Source organism: Ochotona curzoniae, unplaced genomic scaffold (genome assembly GCF_017591425.1).
Source record: "Ochotona curzoniae isolate NIBS_2020 unplaced genomic scaffold, NIBS_Ocur_1.0 contig_3520, whole genome shotgun sequence".
Taxonomy (NCBI): domain Eukaryota; kingdom Metazoa; phylum Chordata; class Mammalia; order Lagomorpha; family Ochotonidae; genus Ochotona; species Ochotona curzoniae.
In genome coordinates, this window is record NW_024465894.1 from 18,065,830 (window position 1) to 18,082,962 (window position 17,133).

General features: G+C 54.8%; 1 protein-coding gene across 4 annotated transcripts; it reads right to left on the reverse strand.

Moving 5' to 3' along the window:
- Positions 1-1,616: 1,616 nt before the first annotated feature.
- LZTS3 (leucine zipper tumor suppressor family member 3) lies at positions 1,617-9,237 on the reverse strand. 4 transcript variants are annotated; one of them, XM_040981746.1, is made up of 4 exons: positions 9,143-9,237; positions 3,972-4,438; positions 2,856-3,716; positions 1,617-2,630 (listed from the first exon to the last, which is right to left on the reverse strand). In XM_040981746.1, coding segments are annotated over exons 1-4 (2,034 nt in total). In that variant the 5' UTR covers positions 9,144-9,237; the 3' UTR covers positions 1,617-1,925. The 4 variants fall into 4 exon arrangements, with proteins under 4 accessions (XP_040837680.1, XP_040837681.1, XP_040837682.1 ...); XM_040981747.1 differs by lacking the exon at positions 9,143-9,237 and adding an exon at positions 4,875-4,981; XM_040981748.1 differs by lacking the exon at positions 9,143-9,237 and having other exon boundaries at positions 4,302-4,438.
- Between the last annotated feature and the right edge of the window lie 7,896 nt (positions 9,238-17,133).

The window sequence follows — 17,133 nt, forward strand, 5'->3', positions numbered from 1 at the left end:
ACCCTCCAGCTTTGCCTCCAACCCTCCCTCGCCCAGGCCTCACTTCCCACACCTGTAAAGACACCAGGCAACCAATGACCGCCAAGAGGTGTTTCTCCAGTTTATTTCTTTGGGAAAGGAAATCAAAGTCTTTCCATCACATATGGTAGAGATATATATTTATATATATATATTTTTATATATAATTTATTTTGTAATTGGACATCTCAAAGCTGAGACTGTTCATTTTTCTTTTTTTTTTTTTTTTTCCCTACGAATGCCTTTTCTTCTCCTAGCCCCTGTGGCCCAGGCTTAGGGGCAGTGAAAGATGAACGGACCAGGCAGTGGTTGCCAGGACGGCCTCTTAGCAGGCTAAGAGACCCGTTGAGGCGCCCCGGGAAGGGGGTGTGCAAAATTAGAGGCCACGTGGAGGGGCACTTTTGTCTTTGTGGGGGACACACAGCACTTGAAACAGTCACCAGTCATGGAGGAGGCTGGTCGAGGCTGGGGGGGACTTGCTCACAGTAGTCGCCAGCTCTCTCTACCCTGTACCCCCCCCCCAAACTCAGTCTTGAGGGTGGGAGGAAGAGAGAGTTTAGGAGAGAAATACAAGGGCTGAGGGCCATGCCACCTCCGATTTTTATTGCTGGTGAATTAGAAATTTGTTTCCCTTCCTGTCTTAGGGAAGTAGACTCTGAGAGGGTTCCAAGAGAAGGAAGTGGCATCAGCTGTGCCAACCCCTACTGCTGGCCATGCCAGGCCTTTCCCTGGGCAAATGTGGGATCTGGGAGTGGAGAGTCCACGGTCACTCTCAGCTCAGCCTTGTTCTTCAACAGGAATCTCATCCAATCCTCCCCTCCCAGCCCCCAAAACAAGGGCCAGTGGAGCTGAGAAGTGGGCAGCGCACGGAAGGTCAAACAGGATTTTTCTACCAGAAAAAGGGCAGTTTTTTGTTTTGTTTTTAGGGCTGAGGGGAGCCGGGCAGCTTGGGAAGAGGATGTTCTGAGTGTGAAAGCAGAGGGAGGCTGGGAGAATGGAGGGGGCAAAACACAGGAAGACAGCCTCCGCACTCAGCCTGAGGAGAGTGCTGGGAGGCAAGCAGCATTTCAAAGCTGTGCTACGAGCTGGACGGGGGTCCTGGGTGTGGGGTCAGCCAAGCAGGTAGGGCTGTTGTGCTGCGGGCTTGTGGCCAAAGGGGCGAGGGTCAAGCCAAGAACGGGAAGGTTTCCAGCCCTCAGCCCTGCCCTCCCCTCAACACACATTAGGGACGCGCACACACACACACACACACTCAGGACCAGGCCAGCCTCTGAGGCCTGACCCCAAGAGACCTTTGGGGGGAGAGGTGGGGAGGGGCTGGACAGGTAGCCCTCTCAACCACGGGCAGGCCATCTGCTCCCTCTCGTCTTGCCATTTTGCCCAGGAAGGAGGTCCAGGGTCTGCCACCTTTGGCTGACCCTGTGTTGACCCCTTTAGGGTCCCTGGCCTATGAGGCAAGCGCGGAGACGCTCAGTGGATGCCAAGTGGCCGACAGAAGTAACCCAGACCCCCACCCAGAGGGGTTGGGCCACCTGGTGGCACTGCAGACCTGCCGCCTCCATCTCCAACAAGGGCTGCCATGAAAGGGAGCACTACCGTCCTGCTGCCTGGGCCCTCGACCGACTGGCTCTGCCCTCCTCCTCCATTCCCCCCTGGCCAGGAGGGTCTGGGAGGGCCACCCCCACACCCCCAGGGTGGCGGGTGACAGGGCTGGAGCTGGGAGAGCACCCTACAGTGCAGGGAGGAACTTGGTCACAGCTGCTTTGAGAACCTCTTTGGTCTGGGGACATGGGGCACACGGGGTGGGGATGGGAAAAGCGATGGAGAGGAGAAGAGAGGGGATGCTGGGGACCCAGTCTCCCAACAGGGTGCGGATCAGGAGGCCGAATGCCCAGGTGGCGAATGGATCAGATCTCTGTAGACTCAATGCGCTCGAGGCGGGAGGGCGTCCAGGCCTTCTTGTCGTCGCCGTGCGGCGGGGTGGGTGTGCTGGCGCCCCCAGCACTCCCGCGCTCGCGCAGCCGCCGCTCCAGCTGTTGGTTGCGCTGGTACATCTCCACGTAGCTCAGCTGCAGCTGCTTCTGGTACTCGATGACCTTCTCCTTCTCTTCCAGCCACACGCGGCGCTCCTCCGCGAAGCTGGCGCCCTGGCGCTCCCGGGCGCGCCGCTCGGCTGCCAGCTCAGCTTGCAGCCGCCCCACCTCCCGCCGCAGAGCCCTCGTCCCGTTCTCCCCGCTGGCATCCGCCTCCCCGTCCACCGAGGCCAGGGAGGCGGCGGCGACCACCCCAGCCTGTCGGCGCATCTTGGCCTCATCGCTTTCGCAGGTGGCCAGCGCCGCCTCCTGCGGCTCGGCCGGGTCCACGGGGGTGAGTGGCGGCTTGAGGCAGGCGGCCGTGGGCAGCTCGCTGTCGCCCAGCTCCAGGCTGGCCTGTTTGCTGCCGAAGGAATCCCTCAGGCTGAGCAGCTGCTCCTCCTTCTCCCGCAGCGAGGCGCGGCCTTCACGCAGCTGAGAGCGCAGCCCCACAATCTCACTCAGCTTCTGCGACACATCGGCCTGCGAGTCCTTCAGCTGCTGCTTCAGGAGGGAAATCTCGCCGGCCTTCTGGCACACCTGGGACAGGGAGGCCAGGTGATGCGGGGAAAGCCCGCCCTGCCCCAGCCCTTCATCAGACTGGCCAGGGTGACAAGCAGAGCAGAGGTCAAATCACCCAGGTCAGGGGGAGCCCTCAAGGGCTCCTTGCCCCCATATTCCTTTCTCACCCTACCCCAGGGAGTGGGCTACTGCTCTGAGGTTCTCCAGAGAGTCAGAAGGGAAGGCAGACGGTGGGGGCCCTACCTCCCACTTGGTCTCCTCCATGCGGGGCAGGAAGTCGGCCTGCTCCTTCTGACAGGCGGCCACCTTGTCCTCCAGCTCCTCGCGCTGCCGCATCAGCCGGGCCGTCTCCTCCTGCAACTGCTTCTTGTCCTGCTGCAGCCGCAGCACCTGCAGCTGGAGGCCCTGCTGGGCACGCTGGGCCCTGCGGGCCACCTGCTGCAGCTTCCCACTACAGCCCTGCCGAAGCTCAGCTAGCTCCCGTTCCCATGCCTTCTGCCGCTCTTCCAGGACCTGGGCCACGGCCGCCTCGCTCTGCTCCAGGCTGCGCCGCAGAGCTGCCACCTCCTGCTCCTTCTCCCACAGCCGTTCCTCCAGTTCCTGGATCAGGGTGCTGGGAGAAGGTGGGGAGCAGGCTGCAAAGGGTAGACCCCCACCTCCTCCCTCCCCAGATCCCAAGTGGCCAGGCCGCCCCACAGAGGCGGCTGTGGATGAGCTGCTCTTGCTGGAGGCCCGCCCACTGTCTGAGGTTCCCAGGTCCTGGTAGCCTGCCCCCCCACCACTGCTGCTGCTGCCGTAGCTGGCAGTGCCAATGCGGTTGATGTGGCTGGTGGAGGCACTGAGGGGCGCCAGGTGCTGGCTGTAGCTGGAGCTGTAGGTGGGCAGGCTGGTGAGTGAGTTCCGGCCAGAATCAGAGAGGCCACCCCCACTCCCGCCCGCTGGGGTCATGGTCCTGGACTTGTCCAGTCCGCCCTTGAGGCCTCCTGGGCCTTGTCGTCCCTCTGGGGTCCCGTTACTCTGTGGGGGACACAAGTTCTGCATGGAGTGGAAGTTCTTGGGTACAACAGGCTTGAAGGCAGATGGCCGGACTAGTGGCTCTGAGCACTGAATAAAAGCAAAGGAGAAAAAAGAGGGAAAAAAAGGTGGTGGGGGGGGGACATGGTAGGGGGCCTCAGGTTGGACCTCAGCTTCTGCCCCATCGCCCACCTTCAGCGCATCTCTGTCTGGGGTCCCCAACCCAGTTGGCTCCCCACATCCAAGAACCCCGCTCTGTGGCTCCCCAACCTCCAGCCCTCCTCTCAGGCTGCCTCCCACTCCCAGACAGGCTTGTGGGTGACTCCTCCAGTCCTGGAGCCTGACCTGGTCTAGCTTGCCAGAGGTGGCCAGGAGCTTGGGTGGGTGGCTGGGTTCACGATACTGTGGCGGGGCCTTGTCACTGCTGCCGCTGCTGCTGCTGCCCCCGCTGCTGCCCACCACGTTGCCACAGACGTCGGTGTGGTCGCTGCCCCGCAGCTCGCCATTGAGGTAGAGGGAGTTGGCGAGAACCTTGTCTTCCGAGGGGCAGCGGCCTGGCCTTTCCCTGCCACCACTGCCACCTCCACCACGGGGACCTGGGAAACCACTCTGGCTGCCCCCAACCCCTGTGCGGGTGCCCACACTCTTCATAGCAAACTCCTGGGCATGGGTCACCCCACTGCCCATGGCCAGGCGGGGGTCCGGGGGTCCAAGTTCAGCAGGCCGCGGGGCAAAGGCCAGGAGTGGGTCCCGTCCCGGCTCAGCACGCACGGGCAGCGTCTCCAGCTTCGCCATAGCTAAGTCGGGGTGCACTGTGGGCACAGGTGGAAAGGCAGCTGGGTCAGGCCCCACTGCCACCCCCCGCCCCTTAATGGGTACAGAGTTCCCAGACCTTCAAGGTGAAGGCATAGGACTGGGACCACCTGGTGCCCATCCTACAAAGACCCAGGGCACGGTGCAGACCCTCCCAGCTTTGCCCAGCTTTCCCTGTCTACTCCTCAGCTTCTGTTTAACCCCACTGCCTCTAAGAGCCTCCCATACAGTGACCCCTAGAATTTAGGAGTTCTTTACTTTGGGGTAGGCCACTATACTCAACCTCACGGGCTGTGGTGATGGGCTTGGTACCTGAATCCAACTAGGAAGCTTGGAAGTTAGGGGAGAGAAAATTTCCTATATCCAGAAACTAGGGGTGGGGTGGGGCAGGAGGAGGAGATCTAGGGGAGAAGGGATCCTTGCAAGTTCCCGAACCTAGGGTGTTGCAGTCCAGGAGATAGAAGCTCACTACCAGTGCAGGCTGTTCTTGCCTTTCCAGCGGTGTGAGGAGCTGTTGGGTCCTCAAGCCTGGGACCCTCCGAGGCCCGGTCTGAAGGGGCCAGGTGCCTTGCTCTCATAGTAGGGGCTGCGCCCGAACCAGCTTTGCGACTTTGCAGGGGCCATCAGAGCCATCCCAGCCTGCAGTGTTCTCTGCAAAATGGAAAGATAGGACCAACTTACCAAGCTGCCATGTGCCAAGTGTGCTGAGGCAGCAGGTGCTGTGGGAAGGAACTAGAGTCTGGAGGCAGGTGGAGTGGGGGGTGACAGGAGCTGTGGGTGTCTCTGGTGGGCACCACCCCTGGCACACCATGCTCCTACAGATGGCTGGGGCTGGAAGTCCTCCCAGAGGTCTCTGGTTTGGTATGGGAGGGCCCGGAGGGCTGAGGCCTGTGGAGGTGGTAGCAGTGGTGCCTCCCCTTCTCTGGGCCTGCATTTCCCACAAGTGGGAGGGGACAGGGGCAGGGCTCCGCCCCCACCAGTGGCTTCCCTCCCCCCTTCCATTCCCAAGATCCAGCGCCTGCAGAACCCTGCTAAGAATTCACTGCCATCAGGAAGACTTCCTGGATTACTCCCCTTCCCCGTTGTTCCCCGTTCCCCGTTCCCAGTGGACCTTGACCCAGTTCATTTCAGCTCCGTGTGAAGGCTCCCAGCACTGGTGGTGGAGGTGGGGGTGAATTCCCCTCCTTCTATGCATGCCCACAGGATCAGGGGGAGCGGGGCCTCTGTGCTCAGAGAGGCCCCACTTCCTGGTTCCTTTGTCTCTGTTCGGCCCCTGGAGGTCTGCATTAGCCAGCCCGGCAGAGACATCTGCCACCTCCCCCCACACCAAGCTGAAGGGATTTCCCTAGGTGCCTCCTACCCAGGAGCCCACTTCTAACGCTGAGTCCTTTCCCTGAGGCCCCAGACCAAGGCAGCTTGGCCAAAGCAGCAGCCTCTTGGCCAGCACACCAGAAACTGAAGGCCCCTAGGGCTGGGAAGTCTATCAGCAAGCCAGACCCCTCTTCCAGTGGCTAGCCGGTCCCCCACATGCAGGCTTGCAGGACCCTGGGTTTGAGGGCCTCCTTCAACATCATTTCCTGCCTCACCCTGGCCCCTGCACCACCACCTCTCCCCAGTCTGCTACCCCTCTCATGCTAAACACGCCTAGCTGCTTTTCTTACCAGCCTGGGTGCAAGGTAGGGAGTAGTTGGGGGCCGGGAGGGTGGCAGCTGAGTGGCCTGGAGCTTGTTATCAGTGGGAAGTCCTGGGGAGGGTTGGAGAAGAACTGGAAAAATCTCAGAGATGGGAGTTCAGGTACTGGGGACAGGAGGGGGCTGGGATAGGCTGGGGCACTAGAGTGCGGTGACACCCTTAGTACAGGAGGAGACTGCCTAGGGGGAAACAGGTGCTTTGGCGACAACAAGAGAAAAGCGCCTCCATCCTACCTGATGGCGCAAGCACAGACTGTCAGCATTCCAGGGTGGTGTGGAGCCCAGCCCCACACTAAGGGGAGCAGAGCTCCCCAAATTTTGGAAGGAAGAAGGCCAGGAATAGGTGGGCCCAAGATAGGAGGCAGGAATTCAAGAATGTGGGGGTGTGGGATGAGGTTGTGCCTGGTTGTTTAAAACACCTGCTTCCCCTGTGGGAACGCCCAGGTTTGGTTCCTAGCTCCAGCTTCCTGATAACGTGGAGGAGAGGCAGTGGTGATGGCTCAGTGATAGCAGCCACGTGGGAGATCCAGAGCACATTCTCAGCTCTCCATTTTGCTCAGCCTTACCCCTGGCCAGTGCAGGCATCTGGGGAGTGAACCAGTGAATGAGACCTCTGTCTCTATCTGTCCATCTTTCATCAATAAAAATAGAAAGAATGTGGGCACAGCTCCTGGTGGCAAAGAAAGAAAGGAGCCGAGGTGCGGTTCGAGAGGGAGAATGGGCCCTGGACTTGGCAGCTGGGATATCACTGGTATCCGTGACAGAATGGTTTCAGAAAAAGTAGTACCTGGGAAAGGCAGACGGTGAGTGAGAGGGCTAAGGAGGGAGCGAGAGGACCCAGGAAGAGCACCGTTTTCCAGGAGACTTGAGATCCAACGGCTTTTTACATGTTTTACTGCTGATGGCAGAGATCAAAGATAGAGGCAAGGGAGCCAGCCGGGGTGGGGGGAGGCTACAGCTGGGGCCTGGGTAGGGGTCAGACCAAACCCCAAGAGTGCTTGTTGTGCTGGTGGAGAGTGACAAGCATGCCTGGGCAGGTGTTCTGTCCACTTATAAGGTGCAGCACAGACACAGTGCCAGCATCTCGGAGCATAGGCCAGGGCTGGTGGTGTGTCACTATGGCCCACTGTTGTCCTAGAGTCCTTCCACCCATCATCCTTCTCTCTCTGGGCTCTGGCTGTGGAACCCTGGACTAGCAACCTACAGAAACTCTCCCTGGAGTCTTGCTCCCCACAAGAGCTTCTTGCCATCATTCTGACTGCAGGGAGCTGGAGATATTCGTTTTTTCTCCCTGAGAAGTAGAAACGAGCCAAAGGAAAGGGTTTGAGCTTTATCTTGTGGCTCAGAGTCTACAACCGACCCAAGGAACTGAGAGCAGGCTGCAAAGGCGGCTTCATGACATCAGAAGACACCTTGCTCAGGTGTCCACCTCTGTCCTCAGCGTCGGAATGTTACACATTACACAGGGGCTAACTGGACTCTCCTGGGGGATTGCTCAGACAGGTCCCTCCAATCCACTGGTGTCTCTCCCAAAGCTGGAACACACCTGAGGCCAGCCCATCCCACCTCCTAACAACCTCAGTGGACCCCATCCCCACACCAAGCATCCTTTCTGGTGGGTTTGGGGAGGGGTCCTGGTTGGCCTGCTCCTCGGCCTGCATTCCCTTCCCAGAGCAGCTGCCAAGGAACTCTTCTAAAGGGCAAAGCTGATCTGGCTCTGGCCAGATTCTGCCAGGACCAGGGCCAAGAGCAGGAGTCCGGGAGTTGAGGCAACAACAGCGTCAGCTGCAGGTGTAAATCACAGCTCCCCATGAGGGGGTGGGGGTGGGTGGAACCTTAGGCAGGTGATTTCACCTTGGGTTCTCACACCTACCTTGCAGGAGTCAAGGCATGATGGGTAAAAGGCCTGGGGCTCCCCTTAGCCCCATGTGAGCAGAGCACAGCTTGCAGCAGTCTCCCCGGGGCCCCTCCTGAGTCCCTCTCCAACACACAGACCTCCTTTCAGCTTAACCCACAGCCTTCTAGAAACAGTTCAAATGCCGCCTCCTGGCACATATGCCCCACTGTTGCGCAAGGGGGTTTAGGAGCACCCATCTCACAACACTCCAGGAAGATTTCATTCAGAATCTCCTCCAAGGATGGGCTCCGGGTGCTCCAGGAGCACCAACTGGGGGAATTTTGGGGGCCTCTGGGCCTCCCTCCCTGGTACACACGCGCGCGCGCGCACACACACACACACACACACACACACACAAAACAGGGGGTAATGGTAGTTATGAAAGCTGCAAACAGGAAATGAATTCAGGCAGAGAAATCAGGGAGGGCTCCCGGGAAGAAGGACTGAGTGGGGAGGAGGATGTGGGGGCACTGTAGGGTTTGCGGGAAGGGTGCAGAGATCTCCAGAACTTCTTGGCTGGGATATATGAGGGGAGATTTTAGATCATCCCCTGGAGCCTGGCTATGAAGAGCGGTGCTTGAGGACTGAGGGGGCCGGCAACGCGCACCCCTCCCACTCCCAGCACACGCACGCGCGCGCGCGCGCGCGCACACACACACACACACACACACACACACACACGCGAGTCTCCGCTGGAGGAGGGGGTCGCCATGCACCAGCAGCCTACGGTCCGCAGAGCAGAGAGAGCGCAAGACCCTGGCCACAGACGGTCCACAAAGGTGCCCAGGGTCTCAAGAATGGGGGAAATCCCGCCCGCACCTCCCCGTGCTCCCCACCAACGCGTGGGGCCCCGGGGGGCGGGGCGCAGAGGGAAGAGGTGACATAATCCGGGCCGCACCCCCTCCGGCCGCCACCTCCCCCTCAAAGACCGGGCGAAGCATCCATGACATCACTGGCCTCCTCTCTGCTCCCCTCCCCGCCCCCACCCAAGGACCCCAGGAGCGGGACGCGCCCCCTCCCCAGCTCCGAGTCCGGCCAGACGCACCGCGCGACGCAGCGGCCACGGAGGCAGACCGGAGCTGGGAGGGGCGTTGGCGTGGAGCGGACTCACTCACTCGCTGCCTCTGGGTCTGGCGCTGGGTATCGGACGCGGGCACCACCGGCCCGGCTCGCTGGCGCAGCCCGAAGCCCGCCCGGCGGGGCGCGCGGCGCGGGCCCGGCTGCGCTCCGCGCCCCTCCCGCTCCCCGCCCGGCCCCGCCCACCAGCGGCTGCGGCAAACGCGGGCCCGCCCCCAGCCACGCCCCCCGGGGCCGCCAATCCCCGGGCGCGGGGCGGGGCGCGCTGTTAACCCCTTGGACAGCGCGCCTCGGCCGCCCCGGTGCGCGGGTCTCCTGGGTCTCCCCCGCTCCGGGGCGCCCCAAGTCCTCGGCTTGTCGCCCGCTGCGTCCCCCATTCCGCAGCAAACCCTGGGCCTGGGTTCCCAGTGTCTCCTCCAACAAATGCTGCGGGACTGCGTCCTCCCTGAATCCCGCGTCTTTGACGGGAGGGGGAGTGGCCTCTCCGGCTTGGGAATGGGGATGTCCGACTGCGATCTTGAGCCCCATCCCTCTCCCGTGCCTCCCCTTCAACACGCGGCCTCCGGCGGACGCCCTGGGACCCTGAAGATCTGCAAAGTGGGGGACGGCAGCGGCCGTAGTGGCAACGGAGGGGAGCTCCTGCCCCGGCGAGAGCGCGTGGGTGGGAGGCGGCGAGTGGCAGTAACTCCGTGCGTCGGCCAACTGAGCCGCCTGGAAACTTGACGCTTGCCACGCGCCGGAGGAGGGACGAGAAGGCGGATGAAACCACACACAACTTGAGGAGACACTCGCTCCCAGGCGCCCTGCACCAGGCCGGGTCCCAGCCCCTACGCTGCGTCGGGGGCGAGGGGGGACTCGAGCCCCGACCTTGTGCGCCAGCTCTGCACGTGTGCGCACCGTTCACTGTGGGAGAATTCTGTGTCGCAGGCGTCCCGGGAGGACTGCCGGCTGGAAGGAGGCGGCGTTGGGCCGAGGCCGGGGCCTGGAAGAGGGTGGGGAAGCAAACCTGGTCACGGGTTCAGCGTGACCGGAGTCTGGGGCTCGAGGCGAACTACAGCGCCGGCACCGCGGCTGCGACTTAACCCTTCCCGGAGATGGCGCTGCTGTAGCTCCTGCGTTTGCTCTTATGTCAGCCTGTTTCATAGCTTTCCTTCCTCACTGTTTCCTGAAAATTTTCACACTTGCTTTTATCTTGTACGCTGATTGCTCAGGGCAGGAAGTCTGTATTTAATTCTAATGGTTGCCTTTAAATTCATTAATAAGAATAGTTTCTGCTTCACAAATCACCTTTCTGTTTTCCTGATGGAATGAGGACTGTAACATGCTTCTCCACTTCCTGGCCTGCTACCCTTAGCAGCCATGTATGTGCGTCCCCTTGACCCGGTATAGCCCAAGCTTTTAACTTTGTTAAGCTACAAAACCCTCACTTCCCTCTGTCTTTCAACCATCTAATTGGCTTCAATGCCGCTGATAGCTTTTTATGCACTATTTTAATTTAATTAAAATTTTTTTACCTTTGATTCCGGAGACAGGGCCTCCGATCTGCTAGTTCCCTGACTAAATGTAACCAACAGCCAGGCCTAGACCAGGCTGAGGGGAGGGTGTGGGGCATGGGACATGACTCCATTCTCACCTCCTGTGCAGGTGGAGAAATCTTTCATTTCCTATTTTACTCCTCCAATTGCCCACAACATCCAGGACTGAATTCAGTCTGTCTTTCCTATGTGATGGTAAGGACCTAACCATGATGCTCATTAGCAGGAAGCTAGACTCAAACGGAGCAGGACTGGAACCCAAGTAGCATTTTAACTGCTGCGCCAAACACCTGCCCCTGCCTATAGAAAGAATTCCTCAGTCTTAAACTTGGCCTACCAAGACTCCCTTGACCCTATCTCCTCATCTCTGATGCTTAAAGCCATAGCAAAGCTGGGCTTGTCCAAGCCAGTAAGAATTTTTCTCTACCCTGAAAAAACATTGTGTAAGTTTAAGTCCCATTGCAGGCCTCTATTAATTTTTCAGGAACAAAGGAGATCTTTTCAAGTTAAGAAAGTTTCCTTGGGGTCTGGTTGTTGTGGCATAGTTAGTGAAACTGCCACCTGTACCACCCCTATCACATACAGGGGCTGGTTGGAGTCCCAGCTGCTGTACTCCCAATACAGTTCCATGCCAATGTGCTTGGGAAAGCAACGGAAGGCAACCCAGTTGCCTGCACACTTGCAGCCATGTGAGAGACACTGAAAAAGCTCCTGGCTCCAGGTTGGCCCAGCCCTGGCCATTGCAACCATTTAGGGAGTGAACCAGTGGATGGAAGATCTCTGTCTCTTCCTTTATCTCTCTCTGTAACCGTTTCAAATAAATAACATAAACCTTTAATTTTGTTTTCCTTAGGAGGAGGCATTCAGGCTAGCAGTTAAAATGCCTGTGACTCACACAGGAGGGCTTATTCAATGGCTGTGTGCCGTTAACTGCAGAATCCCTTCTAACTCAGACCCTGGGCGGCACAGGTGATGTCTCAAGTCTGTGGGTTCCTGCAACCCACATGGGAGATGTGGGCAGAGTTCCTGGGCCTCAGCTGCAGCCCTGGCCTAGACCCAGCCAATGTGGGCATGTGGGAGGTGAACCAGTAGATGGGAGCTCGCGCTCTCAAACAAGACAACCTATCTGATTTCTAAAAATGAAGTTTCTTCTAAGATGTTCCTGGTCCGTTCTGCCAACAGACTGTCATTGTTTTTTTTCTCCCCTAAAATGAACACATTGTATTCTCCATGTCAGATAAGTCTTTTTGTCCTCTGCATCCTGGGATGTTATCTCATGTTTTTCTTGGATCAAGACTCTGTTTTTTCCCATGAGTCACTTGAGGAGTGGGAAGGTAGCCTGACAATGACAATGTCTGTCTCCTGCAGTGCTGACCCTTGCCCGCCTCCTGACCTTGTCCAGGCGGGGAGGCAGGGTGATGGCTCTGGTTACTGAGTGCTGCCACTGCTGAGGGAGAGTTGGATCAGCTTAGGGTTTGGCCCAATGCAGTCCTGCCAAATGCCCAATCTGGTGGGCATTTGAGGAGTTAGCCAAAGAGAAGCATTTTGTCTCACAAATCATAAATCAGAAGTGAGTTTAAGGACACTGATTCTGCTTGCTTCACTTTCACTTTTGCCACATTTCCGCTCCACCTCTGTCTTGATCTCAGCTTAAACTCTATATAGTTCTCTGTTCCCACTTCACAATGTTCTAGAAGAACACCAAGGAAATGAGAGCATACTGGACCCTGCTCTGTGCTAATGCATATGAAAACCTTGATAAAGTGGCTCCTTTTCTGGAAAATGAAATTACAAAAATAAGCAAAAATGTTACAAATATCCAAGACATATATCCCATAAGGCTCTGGCTCAAAGGGTTTCATGGAAGAATTCTCTCAAACTTTCACTGCACAGATAATCCTGACCTGGTAAACAGGTATTGTTGCACAGGAATTGTGCAATGATATGGCTTCCTTTTAAGGATTCATTATTCCCCCTTTACTGTTCCTGATTATGACCACACAGAAGGGAGACCTGCAAGCCAATTGTTTTTATCAGTTCTGGAGGGAGATTCTAAACACAGCACAAGAAGATAAAAGCCAGTCTTCCTGTATATGAATTCATAAGCTATGCATGTGTTAATGAGAAAAAGCATCACCGTAACAAATGCCAACAATTCATTCAAAAAGTACTACTTAAAGATTCCTCTTAATTAACCAGGAACAGTTAAAGTTATGAGACTCGATATTATATGCTACCTTGGCATCCTTTAAAACCAGAAGGGCCTCCAATGGCTTTATTGCAAGTCACCCTCTCCCCTGGATCTATGTGGACAAGGTCCCCTGGCCAATGTCCCTACTCAGCAGACCACGTGCAGTTCATGTCCCTGCACCCTCAGAATTATTCAGACAAGCCAGTGACATCCCATCCCTGGCAAGATCTAGAGGCCACCTCATCCTCTTGTTACTACAAAGTCCACCCCCTCTAGCCCCTGTTCGTTCATTCCCAAGCGTAGCTCCTTGTGGTTTATGGAGTCTTCCCCCCAGGATGTTAGTAGGTGCAATTAATAAATTGTAGTCAATCCCAACAGTTAGGGGCTGGCATTGTGGCACAGCACATTAAGCCCCTGGCAATAATGCTGGCATCCTGTTTATACCAGTTAAGAGTCCCACCTCTTCTACTTCTGATTCAACTCCCACCTAATGCATCTGGGAAGGTAGTGCAAGAAGGGTCAGATATTTGGGCGTCTGCAGCCATGCAGGAGACCTGGATCCAGTAGATGGTTTCTGGTTTCAATCTGGCTCAGCTCTGGCTATTGTGGCCACTTGCAGAGCGAACCAGCAAATATTTTTCTTTCCTTCTGTCTTTCAAGTAAATAAATAAACCTTAAAAAAAAAAAAACTATTCCCACCTGTTTGGTCATTTCCATAACTGTTGGAAGGAAATCGTGCAACAATGCGATGAAGCAATCATTAAAACAACTTGATCATATTTTTTAAAACTTGATAAGATCAAACACATCACATGTTAATGACTGTGTGAGCAAAGAATTCACACTGTGGTTTGATAGTATAAATCAGTACACCCTTTGGGAGGACAGCTGAGGAGTGTAAAAATGTCAAGTGTGCATATTTTGGACCCAGTGGCCCATGACAAAGAAGAAACATCATCACAAACAATATATGAATGAGGACAGTTATCGATGTACTTGACTGTGACGGTAAAGAGGATTGTTTAAAGCCCTAAATACAAGTTCTGTACATCATTGTATTAACACAAGATTGAGTAAATGTGTTACAATAACACTCAGTGCACTGTTAACAACAGCCATTTAAAAGACTGACATGAGTATCACAAAAAGATGACCATATTGAGCAACCAAAGCAGTGGCAGAAACACGCATACCTATCACCCTTTGATTTTTCTATTATTTTTTAAAGAATACATATTATCTACATGCAAAGAGAGGCAGAAAAGAAATGCATGAAATTAACTTTTTAAAATTAATTTGAAAGAGTGACAGAGAAAGATCTTCCATTCTCTGTTCACTCACCAAATGCCTATAACAGCTGAGACAGGGTCAGCCTGGGTCAGGTGGAGCCAGGGACTCCACTATCTGCTGCCCTGATACTTTACAAGGAGTTGGGTCAGAAGCAGAGAAGCTGGGACTTGAACCAGTACTCTGACAGCAGAAGCAGGTGTCTCAAGTGGCAGCTTAACACGCAGTGCCACACAATGCCGATCTTAAAATTCTACAGTAGCTCCCTTGAGATGTTGAGAGCAGAAGACAACACCCTAGGCATAAGTATAATTTTTGCCATAACTTTTACCATGAGCATGTATTGCTTTTGCTAGAAAAGAAAATTGAGAAGGAAAAGAAGTTTGGAAGAATAAACAGGTAAGTTCTGATATTTTACAAACTATTAAAATGTGAAGTGTTTGTTCAAAAATCTACCCTGGAGTTTGCATTCCAGTAGGAAAAAACAGTAAGAATATAACACACACACATGCAACATAACACACAGGGAAGGGGAAAGTGGCAGGCAGTGTGGTCAAAGGCCAGAAGTGCATGCAGTTCCAACTCGGGGTGAGGCAAAGTCCTTGAGAGCAGGGATGTGTGAGCTAAGGGTGGGGGGCAGATTCTAGTTTTTTAGTTGTCTTTCACTACACAAAGTAAAGCTTCAAAATAGGAAAAGAAAAAACTTAAACATAATTTTAATGAGACCAATAACTACAAAAGAAATTAAGTTAGATCTGCCCTTTTAAAAGGCACTAGCCTTGAACAGTTTTACAGCTGAGCTCACCCAGTCTCTGAAGAGATTAATTCTAAACCATAGGAGATGAAAATCTTCCTCATTCATCTTTTTTTTTTTTTTAAGATTTAACTTATTTTTATCGCAAAGTCAGATATACAGAGAGGAAGATCACTGCCCAAATGACTACAACGGCCGCTGCTGCGCGGATCCGAAGCCAGCAGCCAGGAATTTCCTCCAGGTTTTCCACATGGGTGCAGGATCCCAAGACTTTGGGCAATCCTTGACTGCTTTCCCAGGCCACAAGCAGGGAGCTGGATGGGAAGTGATGGAGCTGCTGGGATTAGAACCGGCACTCATATGGGATCCTGGCACGTTCAGGCGAGGACCTTAGCCCCTAGGTCATGGCACCGGGCCCCTCATTATAAAAGTAGATGATCTTAACGCCAGAGCTGACAAGGCATGTAAATCTGTGTGACTGACTTTATCACTGTCCTCCCTAATAGTTCACAGGATCCACGTGGATAGGATCCTTTTTTCCTTTTTCAGAATTCCAAGTTTTACTCTCTAAATACGAATATGTGAATATGATAGGGAAAAGGAAAACTAAAGTGGTAGATAGAATTAAGGTTTCTGATTAGCTGATTTTACAAGAGAATCCGCTTGGATGAGCAGGTGGGCCCGGTGCAATGACCGAGCTCCCTGTAGTCAGCAGAAGAGTGAAGAGCTCTGGCTAGAGGCTGGACAGAAGCAACATAGCCGACTTCACAGCTGGAGGAAAGATCCACAGCCAAGAAATGTGGGTGGCCTCTGCAGGCTCTAAAACAATATCCAGGGCCGGGCGTCTGGCACAGCGGTTGCCTTGATGCTCAGGACACCTGCAACCCACATGAGAGTATCTGGGGTTGAGTCCTAGCTAGATGCTTCCAATAACGGGAGGAGCACTTGGGTCCCCATCACCCCCACGACAGTCGTGGACAGAACTCTGGGTTCTCGGCTCTAATCTGGCCCAGACCCGACTGTTGTGGGCACTTGGGGAATGAGCCAGGAGGCCGAAGATCTTTCACATAAAATAAAGATAAGTAAAATTTTGAACTCTCCAGAAAAGAATGCATCCTTATCTTGATTCTAGCCCAGTACATGTGTGACTACTAAGCTACAGAATTTAAATGATTTATGTTGTTTTGCATACTTTGTGGTACTGTTATAGTAGCACTTAGGTTATTTTTTATTTGAAAGGCAGATTTAAGAGAATAGAGAAATATCTTCCAATTGCTGGTTTACTCCCAAAATGGCCACAACAGCCAGAGCTGGGCTAGTCTGAAGCCAGAAGCCTGGAGCTTCTTCCAGCTCTCCCACGTGGGATGCAAGGGCCCAAGAACTGGGGTCATGTCATGCTGCTTTCCCAAGCACATTAGAAAGGAGCTGGTTGGGAAGGGGAACAGCCAGGATTTAAACTGACACTTATCCGGGATGCAAACACCACAGCCTGAGGCTTAACCTGCACACCACAGGGCTGGTCCCTTATATTAGTTTCAAGGTGCTGCTGTGGGGCTGATGCCATGGCGTAGTAGGTTAAAACCTCAACCGCATTTTACTTTAATGATTTATGCTTTTCTTATATTCTGCAGGGTAGCCTGTAAAATTTATTTATGCTTTTATGTAATTGGGGCTTAAACTTTTGCTACCTGCATTTGTGTCTTTCACTTGCTACTTCTCCTAGTCCTGGCCCTGGGGCACCACACTGGGACTGAGACATGAGGGTGGCCTCAGGCATCTGGCTACCTGTACAGTACTAGCAGAGGATGGCAGAGCAGAAGGGCGGAGGGGGTGGGGCAGAAGTGCTGCCTGAAATTTAATTCCTTGCAACTCCATCACCTGTCACTCCACCCCAGCCCTGCCTCCTTCCAGTTCTTAATCTTGGCCATGTGTTGGAATCTGCTGCTAATGCTCAGATTAAGCTCAGAGGTTCTGATTCAACTGGTCCCAGGTGCCACCTGGCCTGAGACTACAGGAAACTCCCCTGGTGATGCTAATGAACTAGGCTGAGGGCCCCAGATGGCCTCCCAAGCACTGCCTGAGGTCCTTCCCATGCCGACTCCAAGTCGGTGGCTGACGGAAGTAGTGCCACAGCCTACCCGAAATGTAGTCCTACACTCAATGCTTATGGCACCAAATGAACCAAATCACCTGTTAAGCCCTCAGGAAGGCTCTGTCCTGGAGTCTGACAGGGCAAGACCCTGTCCTGCCTTGGCATCACCA